Consider the following 26910-nt stretch of genomic DNA (forward strand, 5'->3'; position numbering starts at 1 on the left):
TATATATATATGATCTACTTTTTTCTCTATGAGAAATTGATGTTGAAAGCTCAAGTCATTCAATCTCTTGGTATAACATGCCTCACCTTCTCCATCTTGAATAAATCTCCTAAGATCATAAGTCTCTTTTAAGTGATACACCTCACGCCATGGATATAAAATTCTTTCACAAGCCATCATCTCTACCAAAGTGAATGCATCATTTCTTCCAAATGCACTAAACATTGAATTAATTTTATTGTCAGTATGACCAACCAAAAGAAATCCAACTTTGGTCTTATCAACAACTCCCTTATCCACAAGCCTACACACGTACACAAGAAATGTTTGGTTTTTATTTTCTCTTGCTGTATTGTCGAGCTAGAAATATAGTGTTCCTAGTGTTGCAAGAATCATGGTTTACAAACACTACCTAAGGTGAAAGGTGAGTGTATGCACATGGTTCACATGTAAAGGGTCACATGGAAGGTCATGGGCCTCGTTGATGTTGTCACATGGAGCATGCCTATTGTACTATGTGGTGTACAAGTATGTGGAGGAGAATGTACACGTGTGTGGTGTATGACCCAAATTGGGTGGAGGTCTTGCAACAACCAAACTCTAATTGTAACTCACAACTTTTAACTCACAAGGGCAAAATGCACCACTATAGCAATTCAAAATTTTTGCCTTTTACCAAGGCAAACTGCACAACTTATGCAATTGGAAAAAGTGGAAAATAGCCAAATAGTCACTTCAAGTGATGATTATGCATACACACATGCACCCAACAATGGCTTACAATCTCAAGGTCTCTGTAGTAAACACATGCACTCAAATATCTATTGCAAATTTTCTCAAATGCAAAAATCTAGCAATTCTAGTTGAAACTGAAAATTCTCTCTTGAGTATTTATGGAAAAGCTCGCAATGCAAAAACGGGCCCCAAAAATGGCCTTCGATCATGAACTTTTTGTAACAAAAAGTTCTTTGGACCTTGTTTTGCTCAGATTAATGCCCTTGTGTATCATTGTGAAGGACATCCCAAATGGATATAGTGCACCTTGTGCTCATGACTATGGTACTGCACAGATATAGTGTCCGAACTCAAAAGAGAGAGAAGCACATATCCTCTTACTCGTGTATCATGTCCTCTCCTTGCGACTTAAGCACCTCACCATGAACCAAGCTCTGATACCATGTAAATAATATAGGAGAGGAGGGGAGATTCTTACTTGCAACTTTATTCTTCACACAACAAAGGTGGGAGACATAAGAGGAGGTGGTTGAAATTGTGGTATCCTCCTTACTCCTCAAACCCACACAAGAAGATATACAAAAGATAGGTTACATGGTTCATATATGAATCCAAACCATACATGATTAGGCAACTAACTATGCCTCAACAATGGTACAAAAGCTAGGTGCCATGCAACTATTATTCATTAGCAACATCTCAAGCATGTAATCAACCAACCATGCCAGTGTTGTTACACAAGGGGAACAAATCTGTTCTCTATTAATATATTCCCTTCAGTTTCCAATTCATTGAAAACATAACTCTCTTCTCTTCACACTCTCCAAGGTCTTCTTCATTGCCATGTCATGTACGTTATGGGACTCACCCAAACTCAGTTTGGCAAAAACTATTTTAATGGATTCCTCACCTAGCTTCCGATTGTCGTCATCCTAATAAACACAAACAAAGTCATTAGCCAAAACTTTATAGTGGATAGAATAGGGTATATGGTTCGGGCCATGAAAGGTTATTATACCTTCATGACAAATAAAATCAATATGTGCATGGGAATGTTGTACCCCAGCTTCATAGTGTCTCTCCTATCCCTCAGCATTTGTGCATGTATGGAGCACTTCTCTTTGTTCATGAATGTAGCTCATCAAAGATTCAGTCCTTGACCACCCAAACTCTTGTGCTAAGAACAAATCATTGGCTAAAGTATGAGGAACATGTATCCTAACCAACCCATCAATTGGGTAAAGCTCCTTGTAAGATAGTTGAAATCGATGAGCCAACTCATCAATGCACCAGTCTTGCTTTTTGTGCTTCCATACATTAAGACAAGCACTCTATACTTTTTTACCAAGGATTTTGACATATGAGGGATAATACAAATAGAAGCCACGTGATCCTGAAAAGGAAATCCATTTATCCACGTATTTTGACCTAGAATTCATCACCATGCAATCTTTGGTCACCTTTTGTTTATAGGAACCAAGCAATTTTTTCCACAAGTATGATGTGCAAGAACCCATGGCTACTAGGAATGAGCTTCATGAGCCTTTTGCAATGTAACTTATCACATGTATTTAAAGAGTTCGATCCCAATCCCCTACCTCTTTTTTAAAAGTCAAAATTGTCGAAGAGATTGAATTCCAATTATTTCTCCACAAGAAATTCTTGGAAAGCTTCTCGATTGTTAGAAAAAGCCCTCCTGTAGAGAAAGGAAGTACTGACACCACCTACACCAATAGAATGAAAGGATTGCTTAATAATAGTGATTCTACCAAGAAGAGAAATTGGCTTGTCTCACCAATTATGGGACTTTCCTTGAATTTTAGTATAGAACCATTAAGTCTCTATTTGATAGTAACTCTTAGACCTAAAGGGCAATCGAGGTACCTGAATATGGTCCCTAGGCTGATTTGTGTAAAGCTCTGCTATGCAATCTAGAATGGAGGGGTACCCAATCTTAATAAAGAGTGGAGGGGTCCCCAATCTAGAGTGAAGGGGTCCCCAAGGTCCCCAGTCTTAATAAAGGGAAGACATTTCAGATGCATTTATTTTTTACTTTAATCTTATTGCAAATTTTGAGTACACCTCCATGAGCTTATTTAGGCTAGCCTAGTTCTCTATCAAAAAATTAGTATTATAAAGCTACAAGAAAACTTTCTGCTTCATAGATTTAAGGCTATTTTAAACCTTGACAGTGATTGGGCACAACTTCTACTAAGGAATGTTAACCAAATTAGACCAATAAGAGACCCTAAATGGAAGAGTTTTCCTCTTCTCTCTGCCATATGCAGTTAAAAGCCCTGCAACTCTAAGGGAAGCTCCCTTTGGCAATCCTTCTAGAAATATTTTAAGGAAATAAGCTACCGAATTATTTTCTCAGGGAAGGGGGCCTTCATGGCTCTTGACTCTATTTGGGTCTCGGTGGTCCATAAGGATAAACCTCTCCAAGACAAGGATTTTAATAAAGGTAAACTTCTCTTCAAGAAAGGACTTCAATGTTGTAGTCAAGTTTGGGACAAAAAAAATATTAGATGGAAAACTTGGCTAGAAATTAGGACAGAATTTACGCTCACTATTGCTTCTTAGGAACTATAATGGGGAGGATTGGGCTATGGATATACGTTGAAAGGAGGTACACCCCCCTTTTTTTCCCATCCCCACTCCTTCCTCTATTGTAGAGGACATTTTTAGGGTCCTCAATGCAAGATAAAAGCTTCAAGACAGCAACAACCTCTGGAGAGACAAATTCATAAGAGTATAGTAAAAAAGCATCCCTAAAAAACACTCCACCTTACTCTGGCTCATAACGCACATGGCAGTCTGGATAAATGCTAGAAGTTTGGTCATCTGCAAAGGTGATGGCTACTATAAGAGGTGTGGCAACCATAAGGAGGACATCTTTCACCTGTTTGTTGGCTGCCCCCATGCAAGAACAGTTTGGAAGTTTATGCAGATGCATATAGGGGAGCCTTTAAAGTGGAAGGAACTTTATGCTCTGAAGGTCAAGCAAAAAACTGAGTTTACATTAGAGCACATGCATTGTGGATTATTTGGATCTCTGTTAACAAATTCCAATTTAATCATGTTGATACTAATCCAAAAAATATTTTCTCCTCTTGGTGTTATAGGAGCAAGAAAGGCTTAGAGAAGCCATAAAGATCTTCTATGCCTTCATTGTTAGGACAAAGAAATGAAATAACCCCCCCCCCCATCCTGCTCTTGTAAGCTCTTAGTTTTCCCCATATGCCTCAAAAGTCAAAGAAGAACCAAACTGAATTGATGCTACTTTTTACTTGGCTGTTAAATTCATGTTGAAATCTTCAATTTTTTCTCTGCACATAGTACTTTCAAAATTTTAGCTTATAGCCAGGAGCTAGTTTTTTATGGTTTTGATGGTAACTCCTCATATGGAGCTCTAAATATACAATGTTATAGCTCCATTATAAATGCTATAATATTATCTTTTTGCCCTGCTAAAAATAAGTATTAGTATTATCATTAGTAAAGAATTGCAAAGAAAAACATGTTCCATTGAGCAAAGGCAAGCCTCGAATGGATCCCCTACTTCCATGAAAGTCTAGCTAGCACAATAATGGCTCAGTCATTTAGATGGAAAATAACACTGGCAGCTAGCAAGCAACCATGAAGTATCAATATTTAAAGGGGAAAACTATCATAATAGTACCCGTTTTGATAGCCACCTTTGCAGTAATATTGGTGAACAAAGTCCTTGTCATGTTGCAAAAGCCTTCTCCAAATCCCAATTTTTGCATGACTGTGAGAATGAATGTCCATCTTATACAGCCATAGGCCTTCTCTAGGTCTAGATTCAATAGTAAGAGCTTTTGGTTTTTAAGAAGGGCATAATATGGCCAACAACATGTTTAAGGTTGCATCATGGATCCTGTGACCATGTAAGAATCCGTACTACCTTGGGGCAAGAATTCATGCTAGTATGAAGTTACAAGGATTGTTTTGAGCAAAAAAAGTAACGTTTTTATTATGTCTCAAAATACAAGGTCATAGCCTTAAGTTCCAATTACAATTTGTTCAACCCTTAAAGATGAAGGAAAAAACAAAGAAAAAAAGAAAGCAAATGCAAATCAAACATAAGTTATCGACTGAGAGTCTATGGATTTAGCTTTAAAGTCTTTGATCTTGCTTCCTGCTCCCTTTCATTCACATTTGATATCAGAGCCACGTTGAGCTCCTGCTCTAGATCAAGCTCCTCTAATTCAATCCTGCTACTCGTGCTTCGCTTCCTACTATTATTCGACCGTACTCCGCATCCTGCTGGTTGTCTGTACAATGTACAATGTATGGATTTCGTCGTACAATGTGCACCCTTGCCAACTGTACACCCCTATACATTTCCATACCAGCTCCGTACACGTGCACCGTACATCTACTAAAAGTGTGTCGTACTTCTGCATGATTTCATTCATACAGCTTTGCTTCCATCGCCGTCCGTACAATAGTACGGAGCCGTATAGGTGTCCGTACATTGCTCCGCACGTGAAAGCCGTACATTACAGCCGCCCATATAAACATCGTACCTGCACCACTGCTCCAACTCTCATATGGAGATTGGCATTCATGTCTTCTACATATTTAGGACAATATGGAGATCAATTCATGCTTGATCACTTTGCATTGCAGAGTGAACGATGTCTTGGTCAAATAGATCGAGACATCCTTGCCTGCAACAAAAGGTGGGAGAGTCCCATCATAGACAACCACAACCACTGCATCCCTCGCATCCATAGCCACAAACCTTGCTTTCCTTTTTTGCACATGGTTGGAGATTGATTGCACATTGAGAAATTTGACTACATGATCATTTTGATGCAACGTATACCTAGTATCTTTATTCTCTGCTCCGCTTTATTTGTACTTATTGCATTATCATGGTGCATCAACCACAACCACCCATGCTCCAAGAGCAGTTAGATGCACTTCAGGCATAGTTGGCCGATGAGCGTGAGCATAGGGAGAGATTGGAAAAGAAAATCAATGGTAAGAAAAGGAAGAGACATTCATCTGAAGATAAGTCATCCGACGATGATTCCAATGATGATACTATTATCAGGACAGTCAAAGCCACACTGAGAGCACAAAATTTGAGGAAGAAGAGTAAGATAAGTAAAAAAGCTTTCTCATTTCAAAATTTTGATGGAAAGAAAGAAGCACACACTGTCTTGTCTTGGATCAGTCAGCTCGATGATTATTTTTCGGGGGAGAAATTCTCTGAAAAAGATAAGATCAAATGTGCTACAAATCATTTAGTAGAGAGTGTTGCACTTTGGTGGAACATCACTACGCATAGTAAAAGGCGACCAAAATCTTGGAAGTCTTTTCAAAAGCTCATCAAGAGATTTCCTTCCCTCACATTTCAAAGCAAAAGCTAGACAACAATGGGATACTTTCAGACAGTTCGATAAGGAAATGATCTCCACATATACTGATAGATTTTGGCAAACGTTGATCCAATTACGATCCTTGGAGAAAGTTAATGAGCGAGATCAACACAAAAAGTATGTGGCAGGTCTAAAGTCTAAGTTGAGAGCCGAGATTAACATGTTTCAACCTCGCTCACTGAACTCAGCAATTTCTCTTGCAATGAATTATGAAAGGAAGAATGGGATCCCAAAAGAAGGAAAAGATCCGGAATGCCATGTACCCTTCCATAAGAAAAAGAGATTTGATAAAAAGCCCTTCTTTAAGTCTAAAAATGGTTTTGCTCCACAGAAGACAGATTCTTCTTCGAAGCCGAACGGTGGGATTTTTCCAAAGAAAGAAATAAGGCGTTTCAAATGCAACAAGCTGGGACACATAGCCACTGAGTGTCCTAAAAGAAAGAGGACCCCGACGGTGAAAGTGCACATGATTGACGACGAAGCAGCCAAGCAAGAGGGAGGTAACTATAATTATCATGCTCTTCTAAAGATGAAAGGTTTCATTAATGGCAAAGAGGTTGTTATTCCGCATGACGATGGTAGTACACATGATTTCATTTCAAAAAGAGCCTTAGCAAAGCTAAACCTAGATTTCTTTCCCATCTAGCTACAAGGTCAAAGCTACTTTTACCAAAACAAAGTACAATTGCACTAGAGAGGTCAAGAATCTTGAAATCTCAATCAAACCCTACAAGGATACATGAGACTTTCTAGTGGCACCCCTACAGGGAGGAGTGGACATCATCTTAGGAATGCCATGGAGGCATCAATACAATCCTAACATAGATTATGATTCACATCAGATATGGATTGAGAAGGACAAACAAGAAATATGTCTGAAAAGCTCAATGAAATCTGAGGTCAGTCCTTTACTCAACCACACACAAGCCAAAAGAGCAATTAGAAAACGTGAGAAAACATATCTTATTTTGGTGAATACGGTAACGGCTACTCAGCCAAACACTAAGCCTATGCACCAAAAATTTCTTTCTCAATTTTTTGATTGTTTCTTATAGGATTTACCGCCTGGACTACCATGTTCTCGACCTAAAGATCATAGGATAGAAATCCTACCGGGCAATACTCCACCTTGCAAAGCTCCTTATAGAGTCAATCAACTAGAACAAAAGGAAATTCAAAAGCAAGTGGAGGAACTGAGAGAGAGAGGATTGATAAGACCCAGCAGTTCTCCTTATGGAGCACCTGTCTTATTAGTCAGAAAGAAAAATAGAACCTACCGAATGTGCATAGACTATCGTGCACTAAACAAAATCACAGTGAAGAACAAATATCCAATCCCTAGGATTGATGATCTTTTGGACAAATTGAAAGGGGCCAAGGTCTTCAGCAAGATAGATCTCAAATCTGGCTATCATCAAGTTCGTATGGTAGAAGAGGATATATACAAGACTGCCTTTAGAACTCAAACTGGACATTATGAGTTTCTAGTTATGCCTTTTGGGCTAACTAATGCTCCAGTTACTTTTAGTAGAATGATGAACTGAATCTTTCTTAAACACCAAGATTGTGTGGTAGTATTTTTCGAACAAAGATGTTAAGGAGCATAAGGAACATCTGAAGCTAGTCTTTTCACTCTTGAAAGAAAATCAATTGTACATAAATCCTGAAAAGAGTAGTTTCTTTCAAGATCAGATAGAGTATTTGGGTCACATTTGGGTCACATTATATCCGTCGATGGGATTCGAGTAGATCCAAAGAAGATTGAGTGCATAGTCACATGGCCTAAACCCCGAGATATACATGAATTGAGATCATTCTTGGGATTGTGTAGCTTTTACAGAAAGTTTGTCAAGAATTTTGCATACATTGCACATCCATTGACAGACCTTCTTAGAAAAGCTAAGAATTTCTTATGGACTGAGCGTCAAGATAAATCTTTTACAGCTTTGAAAGAAGCTCTCACACAAGCTCTTGTGTTGCAATTACTCGATTTCTCTAGACCATTCTTTGTAGTTGTAACCGATGCTAGTGGATATGGAATTGGAACCGTACTTATGCAAGATGGACATCCAATAGCATATGAGAGCCGAAAATTAAAACCAACAGAATGTAATTACAGTACATATGATAAAGAATTAACCACTGTTGTGCATGCTTTACGAATGTGGAAACATTATTTGATGGGAGCTGAGTTTCTTATCAAAACCGATCAACAAAGTATCAAGCATTTGTTAACTCAGCCACTAATATTCGATAGGCACATCAAGTGGGCATCATTTATACAGAGTTTTCAGCCCATGATTCAATATCAACCTGGAAAGGAAAATGTAGTTGCTGATGCTCTTAGCAGAAAGCCAAGTATTAATCACATCACTGCCATAGAGACCCAGCCTTTTGAAAGTAAGAAGAATTCTTATCAAGGGGATCCAGACTTTTCTGATATATGGAACAAATTAGAGAATAACAATTGGAATCCTATGTTGGACTATTCATGCACTGATGGATACCTCTTTTATCAAAAGAAATTATGCATCACTCGACCCTTTAGACAAATTGTAATGGAAGGAATGCACCAACCACCATATATGGGACATAGGGGAGTGACTGCCACTTTACAAGTGATAGCAAGAGAATTTCATTGGCCTACTATAAGAAAAGATGTGGCTAAGTTTGTAGCTGAATGCATCACTTGTCAGAAGATCAAGAGTTACAAAGGAAAGACCCCAGGATTGCTTATGCCTTTGCCTATTCCTATGCAACCTTGGGAACAAATATCTATGGATTTCATAACAGGTTTTCCTACTACAGCGAACCAAAATGATATGATTTAGACGATAATAGATTGCTTTAGTAAGCAAGCTTATTTCATCCCATGCAAGAAGACTTTAACAGCTCAGCAAGCTGCACATTTATTCATCAAGCATATCTTTGTTCATCATGGCTTGCCAAAGACTATAGTGTCTAATCGAGATTCGAAGTTTTGCAATAATTTCTGGACTGCATTATTTCATAATCTAGGCACTAAGTTAGACTTCTCATCAGCTTTTCATCCAGAATCAAATGGACAAACTGAGGTTACAAACAGTGCTATTTTGGATATGATAAAAGCTTATGCAGGAAGTCAACCAAAGACTTGGGACAAATATATTCATCTCTTACAGTTTGCTTATAATAATACTCCTCATTCTACAACTGGAAGGGCACCCTTTGAGATTATCTATGGGAAGGTTTTACCTATTCCTATCACACGATTGACCCATAGAGTGGAGGCAGCAGATGCATTTACCCATGACTATCAAAATATTCTCAAAGAGGTTCGAGAAGCCATTGCAATCGCTCAAGAGAAGTACACAAAACAAGCTAATAAGAAACGGAAAAACATGGTTTTTAAAGAAGGCGATTATGTACTTCTTCGGATTGAGAAAAGAAGATTGAAGAGTGTTGAGAAATGGCCAGTAATCAAGATGTCACCACGTTTTTATGGACCATTCAAGGTGATTCAGAAAATCAATGATCTAGCTTATAGGCTTGAATTACCTGATAATTGGAAAATATATAATGCTTTCCATATCAGCCTCTTAAAGCCCTTCAAAGGACCTTTACCTATTCATCCTATCTATGAAGAGGCCCCATTGATTGTTGATGAAGAAGAAATTCTAGAACCCGAATGCATTGTTGATCATCAACAGACCTCGACCCGAAAAGGAAATGTCTATACTAAATACTTGCTCAAATTTAAGAACCATCCAAGAGACGATGCTCAGTGGATGCCTGAGCGGTTCTTTCGAACTTTTCCAGACCTCCTTAGTTCCTATAATCAAACACGTAACTGAGGTCAGTTGCAATCCAAGCAAGAGGGATGTTACGGAAATTATATTTCTGATATATCTTGCTTTGGACATTATTATTTTTAGTCAAGTATGACTATGGCAAAGTACTCCATAGGAGCGCACCGGACGTGGCGGGGGTCCTAGTGGATACTTTGTGTGGTTCGTTGGGGATGCGTGACTAGCTTGTGTTTTGCCATGCTAGATGGTCAGTATTGTGGGTGATTCCATGTTAATATTGATGTCGCTAGTGTTATTGGTGTTGTGCTTGATTATTGTGATTTGAGCGCGGTTATGTTGGGATCGGTTGATTCAGTGATTCATTCAATCGATTGTTAATAACTAATGTAATTGGCGACTTGAGTACAGGTGATGGAACTCATAGCGAGGATTGGAGTTAGTGCGAGGGTACTGATCGAGGTGTCACACAGCACATTATAAATGGCCATGGGCGTATTTTGTATTTGTTTTATTATTGTAAGTTTGAGCAGTATATTTTGTTGTGGACATAATTCATTTTTGGGCCCTAAGATGGCTATGTAAAGAAAATCCCTCATTTTTGGATGAGAGGGATAATTTTGGCTCCTTGATGCTTTTATGGAATATCATAAATACTCTAGATGAGGAAGCGTGAGCCACTCATCCCAAGGGGGGGGAGATTGTACCCAGTCTACTATTGTTCTCGTGGTGTGATTGTGCTCTTCTTCTCCAATTGATTAAGGTGGTGAATTTGTGTGAAAAGGATTACCTTCTGGTTTCATATTCTACTTACAATCTTGCAAACAAAATCTGGGCTTTTGCGAATAATTGCAAAATTTGGGGCTTTTGGATGATTTTCCCTCTTTCAGGTGCAATTTCTTGCAAGAATTTGGGGCTTTTGCATTTTGAATGCAATTTCGCAGTTGAAAGATCATTTGGGAGCTTTGCAAGTAGTTTTGGACTCAGTTTGAGTCATATTACTGACATTTGCCATTTTTTGCATATATATTTTGTAGATTTTTGGGCATTTGCACAGCATTTTGGTGCATTTCAAGCCTTTGATAGGCTGTGACAACAATTGTCATTTTGGGTAGAATCTTTGGCAGAATTTGATTGTGTATCTTACATCCCAAGAAGAGATTTTAGTTGTCTAGTTTGCTGCATTTTTTGAGTTTTATGGCAAATATGGCTCAGAATAACCCCAATGAGGTGTTTGGAGTCCTCACATAGGAGGATAACTTGGATGGCACCAACTACTCCTTGTGGAGTTTTATGGTTCACAACATCTTGGTTGGCAGACATCTCTGGGATTATGTCAATGGAGATGAGACAAGGCCAGAAACTGTGGCTACACCTGTCACTCCTATAGGTGGAGGCAGGGGCAGAGGTCAAAATGCAAGACAAGTGGTTGGAGCAGCAGCTGCTACTTTGGTGGCTCCCACAGTAGAACAAAAAAGGTGGGATTCACAAGATGCACAAGCTCTTTCACTTTTTTCTCTTTCTATCAAGAGGTTTATCATTCCTCACATTCGGTCATGCAAGACCTTGAAGGCAGCTTGGGAGATTTTAGAGAGCATGCTTGCAGTAAGAAATGATGCCACAATTTCCTTCTTGAAGACAGAGCTATCTCATACACATATGGATGAGGGAGAAATCAGCCTACACGAGCATAAAGCTGATTCAGGACACCCCTCTCATAAAGCTAAAGGTGATGCAAAGAAGCCTAAGAGGAAGGGCGTTTGTCAATACTGTAAGAAGCTAGGTCATTACTTTGGTGAATGCAAGAAGCGAATAGCTAAGGAGAAGAAAAGGGATTTGGGTATGGCTGTCTCAAATGCATCAGCTCCTAATGCACATGATGGAGGGGATGTTACAGCAGCCAACTTTGTGGAAGAGAATTATGCCTTTTTGTCTTGCATTTCAAATTTTCCAGTGGCTAGTCTAGATAATATAGCCACTCTTGAGGATGACCCGTATGCTTTCTTGACTTACAGCTATGACCCTTCAAAGGATGCATGCTCTTTCAGTGTCAATGAGACACTGAACACTTGGTATTTTGATAGTGGTGCTTCCAAGATATCACTTCAAGGAAGAGTCTTTTTGCATCTCTACATGCACCACCCGCTAAAAAGAAGGTGACATGTGCAAACAATTCTTCTTATTCACAGTGTGTGGACTGGGTGACATCATACTCACCTCCACGGATGGCACAGATTTCAGAATTAGTGATGTTCTTTATGTGCCCGGTATAAAGAAGAATTTACTTTGAGTGTCCTCTCTCAATCGAGGAGGATTTCAAGTCATATTTGATGATGCTAAGTGTGCAGTCCGAGACAAAGAGAATGACTTTGCTTTGATGTTCTTTGGCACTTTATATCGGGGTCTTTTTCAGCTTGACATTTATGAGAAAAGATCCAATCTTGCACTTTCAGTGAGCACTCCCACTGCTGCGATGCAGAATGCAAAGTTATGGCATGCCAGATATGGGCTATGGCAGCTTGATGACACTTCAGAAGCATGCTATGGTTGATGCATTGCCTCCTTTGGAGTCACCTCCTCCTCATGCATGTGAGGGTTGCATCCTTGGCAAGATGCATAGATTCCCCTTTAAAAAGGATGGTGTAGTAAGAGGTACTCGCAAATTATAGCTCATACACAGTGATGTCTGCGGTCCCATGAGGACACCTACTTTTGGTGGTTATCTCTATTATGTTACATTCATAGATGACTACACCAATTATACTTGGATTTATGGTCTGAAGAAAAAATCAAAAGTGTTTATGCATTTCAAACACTTTGTGGCCATGGTTGAAAATGAGACAGGACTCAAGGTGCAGATACTTTGCACTGACAGAGGGGGGGAGTATATGTCTCATTAATTTGAGGCATTTTTGAAGGAGAAAGGCATCACACATCAGTTTACAATGAGGGCATCACACATCAGCTAACAGTGAGGCTTACACCTCATCAAAATGGCAAAGCTGAGCGAAAAAATTGCACTTTCATGGAGATGGATAGATGCATGCTTACAAGTAAGAAGTTGCCTCACAGATTTTGGCTTAAAGGCCTCATGTGTGCCAATTATGTTTTGATTCGGGCTCCCACAAAGGCTTTGAAGACAATCACTCCCTATGAGGCTTGGCATGGGAGAAAGCCTTCAGTGGATCACTTCAGAGTTTATGTTGTGTTGCATATGCCCATGTGCCTGTAGAGTTTCGACATAGGTTGTCAAATAAGGTACTCAAGTGTATCATTGTTGGGTATAGTGCACAAAGCAAAGGCTATCATCTCTACAATCTTGCCTCTCGCAAGATTTTTGTGAGTAGAGATGTTATCTTTTCAGATAATTCAGCACATACACATGCTTAATTTACTCTTCCAGCTTCTTCAGATGATGTTTTTGAGGGGATACTTCCTATAGCTTTTGGTTCCCTACCTGAGGCTCATGCTGAAAATCAGAATTTACAACAACCTCCTCCTGATCCACATGCCTCGATTCATCCACATTCTAATTTTGTTCCTCCACAGGGTGTGGATGAAGTATTCAGGAAAGAGATTCAAGAGATACATGCATCCAAAACAGTTCCAAATTGGTTGCTACATACTCTCAGGGAGAGTAGGATTGAGGCACCTTTGCCTGGCAGGACTTGTAGTGTAGTAAGGCACATAGGGGGGATCTTTCTGTTGAGATAGCTTATGCAGGTAGTCTTCTTGATGAAGAAGAACCTGACTCTTTTGAAGAAGCCAAGGATAATGTGCATTGGATGCAAGCCATGCACAATGAATTGTAGTCCATTAAGAAAAATCAGACTTGGGATGTTGTGGATTTGCCACCAAACAAACGTGCCATTGGTACCAAATGGGTTTTCAAAGTGAAAAGGAAGCTAGATGGGTCCATTGAAAGGTATAAGGCACGGCTGGTTGCCAAAGGTTATGCTCAAAAAAAGGGCATAGATTATGAGGAGTTTGCTCCTACATCTCGGATGACCACCATCATGTCAGTTATTGCCATGGCTGCAAATTTTGTTTGGAGTGTCATCAGTTGGACATAAAAATAACTTTCCTTAATGGGGACTTGTAGGAAGAGGTTTATGTCAAAGAACCTCCTGGATTTGAACTTTCGGGCAATGCACTTCAAGTTTGCAAGCTGAATACAGCTTTATATGGGCTGAAACAAGCCCCACGCGCATGGTATGCCAAGATTGATGCCTTCCTGGCAAGTAAGTGGTTACACAACAATCCCATGGAAAGCACCCTCTACATCAAGAACGATGGGGGGGATATTTTACTCATCATTCTTTATGTAGATGACATGCTACTCACAGGGTCAAATGAGGAAATAATTGCACTGAATTGAAAGCTAAATTTGACATGACAGATTTGGGCAAGTTAAATTTCTATTTGGGGATCCATTTCATACAAGACAAGCGTGGCATCGTTATGTCTCAATCCAAGTATGTGCAAAAGCTCTTGGATAGGTTCAACATGCAAGATTGTAAGCCTATAGCCACTCCCATGGAGCCGGGGCTGAAGCTTACTATGTATGATGCAGGTGAATCAGTGGATGTCACAATTTATAGCCAGGCTGTTGGATGCCTCATTTATTTGTGCAATACATGGCCTGATATTCAATATGCAGTATCCCAAGTGAGCATGCAAGATTGTAGGTTCAACATGCAAGATTGTAAGCCTATAGCCACTCCCATGGAGCCGAGGCTGAAGCTTACTATGTATGATGCAGGTGAATCAATGGATGTCACATTTTACAGCTAGGTTGTTGGATGCCTCATTTATTTGTGCAATACACGGCGTGATATTCAATATGCAGTATCTCAGGTGAGCATGTTTATGCATAGCCTAAAGACAACACACTAGTAGCCTGTAAAATGCATCTTTCATTATTTGCAAGGCACAAAGTCTTATGGCTTGATGTTTCCTAGGGGGGGTGACTTGCAGATGCATGCTTACAGTGACTCAAATTGGGCTGGAGACTATGACACTAGGCAGTCCACTAGTGGTAATTGTTTCTTTTTGGGCAAAGCTTGCATTTCTTGGCTGAGCAAAAAACAATCTACAGTGGCTACTTCCTCATGTGAAGCTGAGTACAGGGAAGCTTTCACAGCAATAGTTGAATGTGTTTGGCTGCGTCGTTTGTTTGTTGATCTTCATCTCATGTTGGAGGGTCCTTCTCCGATTCTCACTATAGTCAGAGTGCTATAGCAATGGCAAAGAATCTTACGTTTCATGCTCGCACGAAGCACATTGAGGTTCATTATCATTATGTCAAAGAGAAGTTGCATACAGGGGAGATCAGTATGATCTATGTGTCAACACATGACAATGTTGCAGACATCTTCACCAAAGCACTTCCACGTGAGATGTTTGAGGCATTTCGGAGTGCCCTGAACTTATCTCCTTTTGGTGATTGATCACTTCCTTGTACATCACATTGGCACTGCAGGGGGGTGTTAGAATTATTGGCATATTCTAGGCAGTGGCCAATGTAATTAATAAGTGAGTTAGGGGCACTTTTCCCTCACTAGGAGGTTTTTCCCCTAACGACAGTTAGTGACAAAACTATCCTCTCACTTGTACTCACCTTATCTTTCTATTGCACACTCTACGTTTTGCTCTTGCTCACTCTTGCTTCCTGCTCCCTTTCATTCTCACAATATGCTCCATTGAGCATCATCAAAGGAAACCAATCTGTTGGGGATATTCTATATGGTAGATTTGGGAAAAATATTGATTAGCCATTATTAACTGATTTCGACAAGCATCACGTTTGATAGCTATGATTCAATAATTTAGTGAGGTCAGCTCCACATATCTTTGAGTAGTATTGATAGAAGTCAATTGATATCCCATTGGGACCCAAAGCTTTGTATGTAGCCATGAAATGAACTACATATTGTAACTCTTTCTCTATAAAAGGACCTTGAAGCAACATTGAATTCACTTAAGTAATCACCGTTGGTGTATTCGCACCAATCCACAAGGGTATAGGTGCTTGTAAAGTTACTCCATGAAGTGATCTTAGCACCCAACATTTCAATCCCTTAATGTGATCTATCTCAAGCTATGACCACCATATTCCAATCGCCTTCTACAATGGCTTTCTTTCCTTTTGTCTTAATGCCAAGTCACTCCCAAAGTGCAAATCTCTCTAGGGTCGTATTTGGTGCATACTTTGAAGCTACGTATACTAATGTCTCATCAATTAAAAGTAAAACTACCATAAATGAGCTTGAACCATTTGCTCTGCAATAATTTGAGGGTTACAATCATAATGTTAGGATTGTTGTCCCACCCTTTCCTCTAGTAGAACAGTTCAAAAAATGTGTGTAGCCATGGATCTAGAGTCCTCTAGTTGTGAGAACCTGTCTTCAGTTCTTATGAGGTGAAAGTGTGAGGTCGATACTCATGGAAACTCCTCAAGGCAGGTCGTTTTTTATAGGGGAGCAAGCTCTCCAAACATTCTAAGTGAAAAACGTGATGTGACGTGGAATTAGATTAATGAATGTTAGGTGGCATATTCTTTTCACCCATGAAATCCAACAAGGATGTATATAGATAAGTGAACCCTATTGACTTGCACTGAGTGAAAAGAATATGCCAATAGGGTTCACTTATCACCTTTGGACTTATGCCCCTTAACCTGCATCACCATGGACTGCCGTTACTTAGAAGCTAATTGATTGGGCATAATGTTGACAAGAGGTCGAGCAATGTGGTGATGTTGCTCTAGATACTTACCCGAGAATTACCTGCAAAATGACTAGTACGTTTGCAATAGTAACATGCATTAGGGAAGGGGCCAAATCATCTAATTGAAATAGTGAGCTCGAGATAACTAGGGGGTTCCTCTCTTCGATCCCAGAAGATACAAGCTTTAGGTGAAGCCTTCTTAGGCTTTGAAGGTGGGAGATACAACACTCGTTTGAGAGTCGCAACAATGGTTTTGAGTTGATCCTGAAAGAGCTCACTGATGCTGGGAAAATGTACCCAAATTGCACATTCATGGAGAAAAACATCCTCCACAAAAAGGTTGCACTCTAGGAAATGGAATAAAGAAGATTCCCTTTGTACCCAACAGAGCAGGATAGTAGCCACCTTCTTCACAGTCATTCCAACTATTGCTTGGAAGAATCCATGACTAACAAAATGAAAATCCTGCAAGATTCATTTGCCCAGGCAGTCGAAAGCCAGTGGGGAAACTCGGTCAACTTTGGCCTTGTAGACTCTTTTTTTCATACTTTCATCTCTTTGAATATCGTCCTTTTGCTTTGTATTAAGGTCCTTGACTTCACTAGCAAGACAGGTGAGAGTAACCTCATCAATGCAATCCCAATCTCCATGCTTAGTCATGTTTGTGTATGAGACTAGTAATTGACTCACTCTATAGACTCGTCGGATTGAGACTCAGAGGCTGCTCTCATGACTTTTACATGACGAGCATCTTCATGTAGGTTAGGTCCTACTGAGGAGTCGGAAGCTTGTGGAGCTTGGACTGCATGCACATAGAGGGTCGTAGTAGGTGTGAACGCATCATCCATCTCATGCTCATCCAAGCAAATGCATAGAAGCTGTTGCAATGTCTGGTCATGTGTGACGCCTGAACAACATTTCTCACCCTAGGTGTTCGGGCATGTGTGCATCCTGCCTAATCTTCCTGCCTAATCTATACTAATTAATGTTGTTTTCTCTAGGACTCTCTCTCTCTCTCTCTCTCTCTCTCCACGTGTCACCTTCATAAAGCTCCCAAAAAATGTGACTTTAAAAAGCAATGAGAGTGCAAGTTGTTTGGTAAGTGGGAGGAGAGCGAATGAACGCGTGGTTGCCATGTGGCGATTTAGCTATGCACAAGACCAAAGCAGAGAAGGTGGCTACGCGTGCTAGCCACATGGTTGCATGCTATCCATCAAAATTTGAACTACTATGCATGCTAGAGCAGAGAAGGCGGCCGTACACGCTTGATGTGTGGCTACGTCTATGAAAATTTGAATTGCCACGTGTGCCTTCAAAGGGATTGAACCTAGGACCACTTCCATCACACTCAAAGATCCTCTACCACCATGTGAACTATAATCTAAGTTCATTTGTACATCCTTCACCAATTGCCAAGAACGCCACTTGCCACCAAGTTTAATCGTCGTTTAGTGGCCCTTAGCACTCCACGTGATTGAATTCCTTCATGTTGAGTGGAAGTATACCAACACCAGCACGTCCTCCAACTTTGCTACCACAAAACCAACATCTTGAAAGTTAAGAAATGTTTTCAATTCCATCCCTCTCTTGCATCCAAGGGAATGCTAGTTGAGGACCATTGACCTGGTATGGTTTGAATCTCCGTGTCTAAATGCTGCCAACACCTGATGTACACAACAACAGACGTTTCGCTCAATTTATTCTAGCAAAGGATACATTATTTGGTTCGAAAAGACGTGTTTCCCCTATTTGCCATAAATTCTTGGATCAACATGTCCACAATAAGATAAAAAGAGTTGGTTTAGACCACTCGTCTGCCAATGGATGACTCCAAGGTCATCAGGTTGCTAATTTATGTCACCAACTCTGGAGATGGAATGGGCCGATCATATAGGAGTTGACCATGGAGTGGGCGGCCTTCATGGGTCAAGCACAAATCTTTTATGTCAGTGTTCGGGCCCCGTCCCTTCTATTGTGCCAACTAGGCCTGTAGTCCTTCAGGCATGGCGGGTGGGTAGTGTGAACCCAGCCGAAACAATGGTAGCTCCTTTCGGAAGAGTGGAAAATCGGGGGTCCCCTCCTGGTAAGAGCTATACTTGGGCCACTTATTCAAGCTAAAGGGCCAGGCCACGTGGAGGAAGAAGGGAGCTCCACGGAGGCAAACCTCCCGGTGATATGGCGCAAAGTTTGAAAATTGAAATGAAAAAGCATTTTGAAAACGACTACTTAGTTGGCAGGCGCGCACTCAAATCATTTGCCAAATGATTTTGGGCGTATCCGCTCGATCTCTGCGAGCATTTCAATCAATAATCCCGTCCCGTCTCAGATCGAACATTTCAATTAGTAATCCCTTCTCAGATTCCATTTCAATCTGTAATCCCATCTCAGATCGAGCATTCTCAATCCATAATCCCATGTAGATCGTCCCATCATCACATCAATCTCTAAGAATCGAGGATCCTCATGCATGGTGCTTCCGACATTCCTATAAATTCGTAGATCCCTTGTTCTGTTTTGGGTTTCTTAATCTGTGTTTCTGTTGCTTCATCCCAGATCTGACGAATTGAGGACATTGCTGTAAACGCTCATTGTTTCCAAGCTTCAATTCTTGACGGCTCTTGCAGAACACGGTTGCACTCGAACAATTGGAAAGTTTATTGAGCTGTTGGGCTTTTCGAAGGGCTGAATTTCGCTACGAAAAAGGTGATGGAAGATTTGCCAGTAGATCTCTGCTTGCGAATCTTTTCCATGCTCGACTATCGACATCTGGCATCTGCTGCGCTCGGTTTGTTCCAGTCTTACTCGTAGTCCTTTGCAATGGCCATGGTTTTATGGATCCAATCTGAGGAAAATGCTGCTAGCCTTCGTTCTCCTCCTGGAGATCCGGCCGATGCTAACTTAGCCGTAACTTCAATGAAAAACGACGCCAGCGTCAATGTCGTTCCGATTTCGTATTTCGTTTCCCCTTTGAACATCTTTCGATTTAAGCCCATGGTGTTTTAATTCCATAGATTTCTTCTTGCTCAGTACCTTCTCCGAGGCCTTGTATCTTGTGCATATCATAGACTGGTCTCGCTTGCGCTATTATAATCTGGTTCATACATCTATAGAAGAGTCATCCTGCTTATTATTGCATCTATGTACTTGTACAACCCCAGAATATGCATCGTCATTGTAGACTGAAGCTTAAAGCCACATTGATTTCCCGAGTTAACGTCCTCACTAAAGATTGCCAAGGTTTGCTCATGCTTCCTACGGAATTTTAATTGTCAGGCATATGCTACCCACACAGAACATGGCAATTACCCCCTCGACTGCGTTCTATAAAGCCTGCACTTTGGCCATGGGTTCTTATTTGCATTATGTTCGTTGAGTCTTAATCAAGTCAAAGCTGTAAGACAAAACAATCACTGATCTTAGATGTTCAGTGCACAACCTCTAAAAAGGTAGTCGGTTTATGAATTTGCCATATGGTCTTCAACCTGTGCAGGAATTCACGTTCCAGGTAATACAACGAACTTTGTTCACAAATTTGCGAGCTATTAGAAGATCCCTGTTTATTGTTTAGAAACCTCTTTTGAATATGGCTCTCATTTATTGATTGCTTGCAAGACTTGTGGATCCAGCACTTTGTCGTGCTAGTGGTCAAGGAAAAGCAAGATTATGACAATTATACAAATGATAATAAATTTTTTTAAAGTTGTTCGCGTCTGTAAACTGACTTAGCTCTGTTAGTGGCTTTGGTTGTGATGGCCCTAACCTTGGCATGTGGAAAAGATGGATCTCTTTAAGAAGATCTCCTTATCAAGCATTGATAAGGCTGGTGGAGGGCCGAGGCTTATAAATATTGGCCAGTTCTCAGTTATTGTCACCCTTGGGTAGGGGTGGTTTATGTGGGGTGGAACCTATAATTGCACCCAATTGGGCTACACAAGCCCTCTTCTACTCATAGTTATCAGAGAACGCCGTTACCCCATCTGGAACAGTGTTCTGGACGTTCTGGAAATCAAGAGGGAACCGGAATGGCCCTGAAACGTTCTCCAAATCTTTTTTCCTTTTTGGCTATCTAAAAATTCCAAATGGGTATTTTAGAGCTGAAATGGAAAGTTGAAAGCTGTAAAATGTTAGTTTCTTTCATTTTCTAGCATGGTTTGTCATATGATGACTGTTGTATGATGTGGCATATGACGTGGCGTTCCCCTTCCCCCATTTCCCTTCCCGAAATGTTCGGGTTCCAGCATCTGAATTCCCAGAACATTCCTGTTCCCTGGTAACTATGCTTCTGCTATCTAACCCCTTTGGTATCTCCCCCCTCTAGAGGGTATTGACCCTTGTGCAAAATACAGGTGGAGGTTGAGTTCAATTGGGATTAGACGTATTGGCCAGACCTCATTTGGTGTGAGGGTAGAACTTATATTGTCTTGCCTTTAGGCAGTTTGGTCTGAAGTATTGGCAGACCGGCTCATTTTTCTCACTGGGCGGGGCATGTGAAATCCAATCTAGACCCCAGGCTTCATGGTGGGTCTGCGTTAGGCCCTAAGGTTGGATATAGATTGGGAGGCTTGCGCTTTAGGGGTCATGTGTATATCATATAGGTGTTTGCTTGCTGAATTATTCCAGTTTTGTGCCTCTCTACATGTTATTTGGAGGGATTGTACAATCTCTCCAGATAACATAGAGTTATCAGAGAAAACCAAAAGAGGCATCGGAGAAAACTTGTTTGAAAATTAGGGTGGCCACCTCAATAATGAGAAATACAAGTGTACTGTTTGTCAATGCCCTTCCATTCCTCATAGCTCACCTTGAAGACGTGTTTATTGTAAACATGATCATGATTGGAATTTGCTAGGTTTTCATTGCTGATAAGTTATTTCTAAGCAGGCGATTTGATTGTACTCAACTTAAGGCCTGACAGTAATTGTGGTCTGTGGCATTGTAGGGGTTCCTTTTTCCATCCCCCATTATTTCACCTTGGCAATAAAGAATGGCTTCAAACCATCAAAGTGTACGTCCTAAATTTATAGACGATGGTATCAGGTTATGGACGTTAACATTCCAGGTTTACATGTGATGAAGTTGCAACCAGAGGTTCAATCTACAAGCTAAGACAGCCAAAATACAGGGGGTCACTTTGTCATGCTGGTTACAAAATGGGAGCTTAGTCATATTACTTCCCCTTGTAAAATACCAATCTCTTGTGACTAGCATTCAAATGGTAGCTTATGTAGAGCAGAACAGCCTCAAGTTTCAAAGAGGAGGTCATAATTTCAGGGAGAAATCTGCATGAAGGATATGCATCTCCAATAATGTGGTTATCTAAATTATAAGAACCAAAACATTCCAAGCTTGTGCATTTCCAATAATGTGGCTATCTGAATCATTCCCAAATTCCTTGGTAGACTATTGCTGTTCTATTTTCACTCATTTTGTGGTTGAAATACTTTGATGTCCTGATTACTGCCCTTCTGGTTGGTTACCAATGGGCAGACGCCCAAGTAACGTTGCTTTCTTTCAAGCTTTCTTAGGATTTAATTGGCCCTCACCTTCTTCAAAAATGTGGAGTAACTGTAGACGGATTATGTCCTCCATTTTGCACACAGTATTTGGAATTGCTTGTCCATTCAGGTCACTTAGCTGTGGATCGCGACATGTTGTAGGTCTCATCGGCTTCCTGGGGCGTGATAGTTTGGGTATAGGAATTAGAAGCCACAGCTTGGATTTTGCAGCTGAGACACAATTTCAGAGTTGATCAACAGCATAAAGGAAAATTTTTCAATGCTTTTATGCAACGGAGTTTGCCTCATTACAACATCTGAGATGCTAAGAGGTGGTAAGATGTGATTCTCTCTTTTAGAGGCATTTAGGAGTGCTGTGAGTGAGTTTTCATGGCAGCACAGTACTTGTGAAATGTTCTTTGTGGACCTGCAAACATGATTCTTTTGCTCCTCTTGGCCTTCTTATTTGCTTCGCCCTTGGGTTGCTGTGTCCGTTGAGATGCAACCAGGATGCATTCTTTTTTATTGGAGCCTTTGTTTTGTGTGCGCGTGTGTGTGTTTTCACCCAAAAAAACAGTGTGTGTGTGTGTGTGTTTTCTTTATGAGTAGTAGCTGTCCCAGCTATAAATGTAAATCCTTTCTTAATGCAAAATTCCTTATACCAAAAATAAAATAAAATGTGTGTGTGTTCTTGCCACAGCGCCAATCCTTTCTCCTCTTGCTTTTGCTTCTAGTATATTCTTTGGAATCTTTGACTGTCTTATACTCTCATTGTGTTGTTGCTAGTTTGAAGGCATCTTGTGCTCCTTCTTGTCTATTGTCATAACTTCTGGCATTGTTTATATTTAAATGCATAATGCCAAAGCTAAGCGTTTCCTGATTCAATGTATTCACCTGTGCTCGAAAATGAGATAGCAGCCAAAAATACTTCTCTTATTAGCATTATCTATGGGTGCACAAGGAGTTGAGGGACAGCAGAGTGGTCAAAATATAGATCCACTAAGGGGCTTGCATACTGCAGAAAATTGCATCTAAAGCTAGATTATTTTTTATGTGATGATGGAAGCAAGCTTTAGTGCATACTGCATGAGGTAGTGAGTGTTTTATTGGGTGTTTTCTTAAAAGCAGCCTTGCGATCTGGGAAACTAGAGTGGAAGTGCATAGATTCCATGCTTTTATAGAGCATTAAGGCTTGACTTACTGCTTTCTGCTCCTCCAAATGGAGCTTTGGGCATAAATGTCATATTGTATTCTTTGTGTATAAGAGAAAGTACAGAAAATTTAAAAACTGGTTCCTTTCACACGTCAGGAGTCAAGCCTCTACGCAATGTAGGCTGCCAAGTGATAGCAGCTTGACCGGGCGAACAACATTATTTGTGAGAATGTGTCAACTATGGTGAAGGGCATCATTTGGCTCCATACTAGGAGGCCATGGGTCGAAAGTGGTTTTAACTCATGCATGACTAGGGTAGTGATAGTGTACGCTTGTTGAATTGAGATTGCTCTGTCAATGTTTACCTGTGCATGTGCCATTCATGAGTAGAACGGGTTGATGCATCGAGAACATAAAGAGACTTTGGACTACAAGGATACTTTATTGGTTTGCCTCCCCGTGGTCATAAAAGTCAAAGTTTTCTGTAGATACTAATATTTTAAAAGATTTCTCACCAAATAAAGCATTGTACATCCCGCAAAGGGTAAAATTCCTTGCAAATTTCCAAAGAAATGATTATTTTGGCCAATAACATGAGCTAGTATTCTTCATTGCTCCTCTTCCTCTTAATCTGAAACCAATTGGTGCCAGTGTGCCGAAGCTGGAGCAACCATAGTGGGCAATCAGATTTGTGGCAACGGCTGTATTCACAAAGATGGGGAGAAGACCAGTCTGCTTGCTTTAAGCCAGGAAAGTTTAAGTCTTGGAAAGCAGCGTATGAAGTTCAAGATCGCTGTGAGCGTGTTGGTATGTGAGTATCATACTTCCCTCTAGCTGTGCTATATGTATATATATATATGTTGTACGATCTATATATTCTTTTATAACTGTATGCAGCACCCTGATGAATCCTTGTCTGTGTTGAATATTATGTTCAGGGATATGATGGTCATTCGGGAGGGTTTGGACCATTTTATGGTCCACAAGGGTGAAAATGTACGTTTTCTTGGGTCCTGTAAAGGTAAATCATGGAAACAGGGTGTAGATTGTCAGCGACGTAACATCCTTTATGAGAAGAAACAACCGGTGCCTATCCTTGGTGGCACAAGCGAGTCTCCTTCCTTAAAAGAGGAAATCGTGGAACGTGTCAGTTCTCAGGAAGGCCTTTTGGACAAGATCTTCTTTTTCCTAGGTGACTTGGACTATGCAATGCGTAAGCCAAAGCGAAAACGTATTTGCTGAACCTTTTCGTATTAAAGATTTCTTCTGGCTAAGTTACCCCCGGGACAATGTACTTGCTTTCCTCTTGTATGATTGTTTGTACATAATTCCTCTGTGAGCGGGTCTTACTTTCACTTTTGGGCACAAAAGCTCCAAAACTTCAAGTCGATTTTGGTTGTAAGCTTTTGAAAATTTCAAAGCCTCATTTGAACCTTATGGATGGGGAAGTCACGTGGTTTGCTGTGCCTAACAGATATTTTGCTATTGCGCTAGTTTCAAACAAGAATGCTCTATTCAGCAACTCCGTACACACACCTATAAAACTAGGAAGGAACGCCAGTCCTGTCCATATCCAAAACGATGAGTAAAGATAATTCGGAAAATAGTATACCGGTTGCAGTATTTGGGCGGAGATGCCTTTGGAGGTGGGTTTTGAACGCATTTACAGTCGCAGGAGCTAGTAAAGATCTGGATATTGCATCTCGAATGTGAATGCCATTCTAAAGAGCATGCTGTCAACCCTGAAATCATTCTTGCTTGAAAGTTGTTTAATTAGTTTATGAGGGCAGGGTGGTAATTACAGAAGGAAAGTGTATGTGTGTGTGAGTGTGTGTGATGGGATTTAGCAGCCCGGCTCAACATAAATTTGATTCAGAACTGGAAATCATATGCTTATCCCAGGCTAATTTAAAAAGCAGAAAATGTCATTAAAAACATGTTGCACAAAATGGGACGGGTGCAAACTTTTTTGTGCCTTGATCTATTTCTTGGTCTCAATTACAGAACCATCTTGCGTCTTCATATTGTGTTGTAATGTGGTTCATGTGTAAGGTATTGCATGACGTTTCTTTTTGGGTTCCTTACATGCACCTTTGCTTGGCCAGTTGTAGTTGTAATGCAAATGTCTTTAAGGGAATTTACTTCACCTACGTCACTCGCATCACTTCATTGTGTTGATGGCATTCAAAACAAGGGGCACACATGTGCTTAGGGCACTCGAGTTGATCCACTTTAAAAGGGCCTCCAAATTAGAAGCTTTGTAGTAGCTAGAGCTTTGCCCCTAATGGGGTAGTGCTAACAAATTCACATCTTTATCTTACACTCCATTGTTTTAATCCTCAAATTAGTTGCACCATTTTTTATACAAAACATACAAAAGAACGGATTCAAAATTGTTTTTGTCTTTCTCTTAACATTTGTTCAACCACTAAACTATATAATACATATGTTTTCCTTCAAGAGATCTACAACTTTCTCAAATTATGAAGTCTTCGAACTACTTATTTTTCTTACAATATAATTGGTAAATTTTCAATACAATAATGCCAAAATAGTAAAAGCAAGGAAGACATTTGGGAACTTTGTGCATCGAAAGTCCCAATCTTTCTACCTAGCATTATTCACTGCAAGTAAAGTTCCCACTTTATCAACTCTTCATGGATTGTCTTATGTCTCAAGTCTCTCTTGTATGTTGTGCAAGTGCTATCTCTTTCTTGGGTTGTATCATTTCCTTATTTTCCTATTTGTAGCACTTTTAGTACATGCTTATGCTTGCAAATCCTAGGAATTATGTGGCACACTTGTCATGCTATGCATGCCTTTTGGTTAGGTATGCCCATAATGTGTTGTTAGGCCTTGGATAGAATGTTAAATTTGTGGATTCTTAGCTTAATTTCTCTTTGATTTGCATCTCTCATTGTATTGGACTAAGCTCATATGACACACAAGGTATACCTTGCAATTCTCATTTGCATGCTAAAATTCCATAGTCTTTAATAGTTTGTATGTTAATTCATATCTAATTGAAGTCTATATCTAATGATAGTCCACATTTATCAAGGTATACCTTCATAGTTCTAGTTTGTAGGCTAGAATGCCATAATTCTTTGGTAATCCAAATCTAATTGAAAGTCTCTTAGTTTTCTATAATTACAGGTTGCTCTTCTTTGGTATAATGTGAAACCAAAGAAAATATATAATTTTTTTTCTAGGCCCAAAGGGCACAGAATTGGCATTTAATGCACTTATAAGTTGCCAAATTATAGAAGGCAAGAGATCTAAGGTGATTCTTCAACATATCCTAGTTGCTTTGGTCCTTGTAGTAGGGATGTTTCTAGAGGGATGACTAGGCTTGAGATCCATTTGCAATTGGGTCATTGGTGGGGTTTGACATGATGTTTGAATGGCTCCAATTGGTGGAGTGAGATGTTCAATAAGTTCTAGTTTTGTTCGAGTGTTTGCACATGGTTTGCATTTGCCTAGGAGCTTATATTTAAAGATCTCTTTGGATAGAAGTTGTGGGGTTGTTATTATGTTGGTTGTCATTTCTTTCAAGGGCGTTAATCAAAAGGGTTGTGTTCATTGGGTTGCAATTTCTC

General features: G+C 40.2%; 1 protein-coding gene across 2 annotated transcripts; it reads left to right on the forward strand.

Annotated features, from left to right (window-relative positions):
• The first annotated feature begins 18916 nt into the window (after window positions 1-18916).
• LOC147880573 (uncharacterized) lies at window positions 18917-24715 on the forward strand. 2 transcript variants are annotated; one of them, XM_087371137.1, is made up of 4 exons: window positions 18917-19158; window positions 19288-19448; window positions 23963-24122; window positions 24250-24715. In XM_087371137.1, exons 2-4 carry the CDS (start codon window positions 19370-19372, stop codon window positions 24551-24553), a joined length of 543 nt encoding a protein of 180 aa, XP_087227263.1. In that variant the 5' UTR covers window positions 18917-19158; window positions 19288-19369; the 3' UTR covers window positions 24554-24715. The 2 variants fall into 2 exon arrangements, with proteins under 2 accessions (XP_087227263.1, XP_087227262.1); XM_087371136.1 differs by having other exon boundaries at window positions 18917-19133.
• The last annotated feature ends 2195 nt before the right edge of the window (window positions 24716-26910 follow it).

This window comes from Dipteris shenzhenensis, chromosome 32, assembly GCF_047967505.1.
Source record: "Dipteris shenzhenensis isolate YYH24624 ecotype China chromosome 32, Dip_SZ_1.0, whole genome shotgun sequence".
In the NCBI taxonomy this organism is placed as follows: domain Eukaryota; kingdom Viridiplantae; phylum Streptophyta; class Polypodiopsida; order Gleicheniales; family Dipteridaceae; genus Dipteris; species Dipteris shenzhenensis.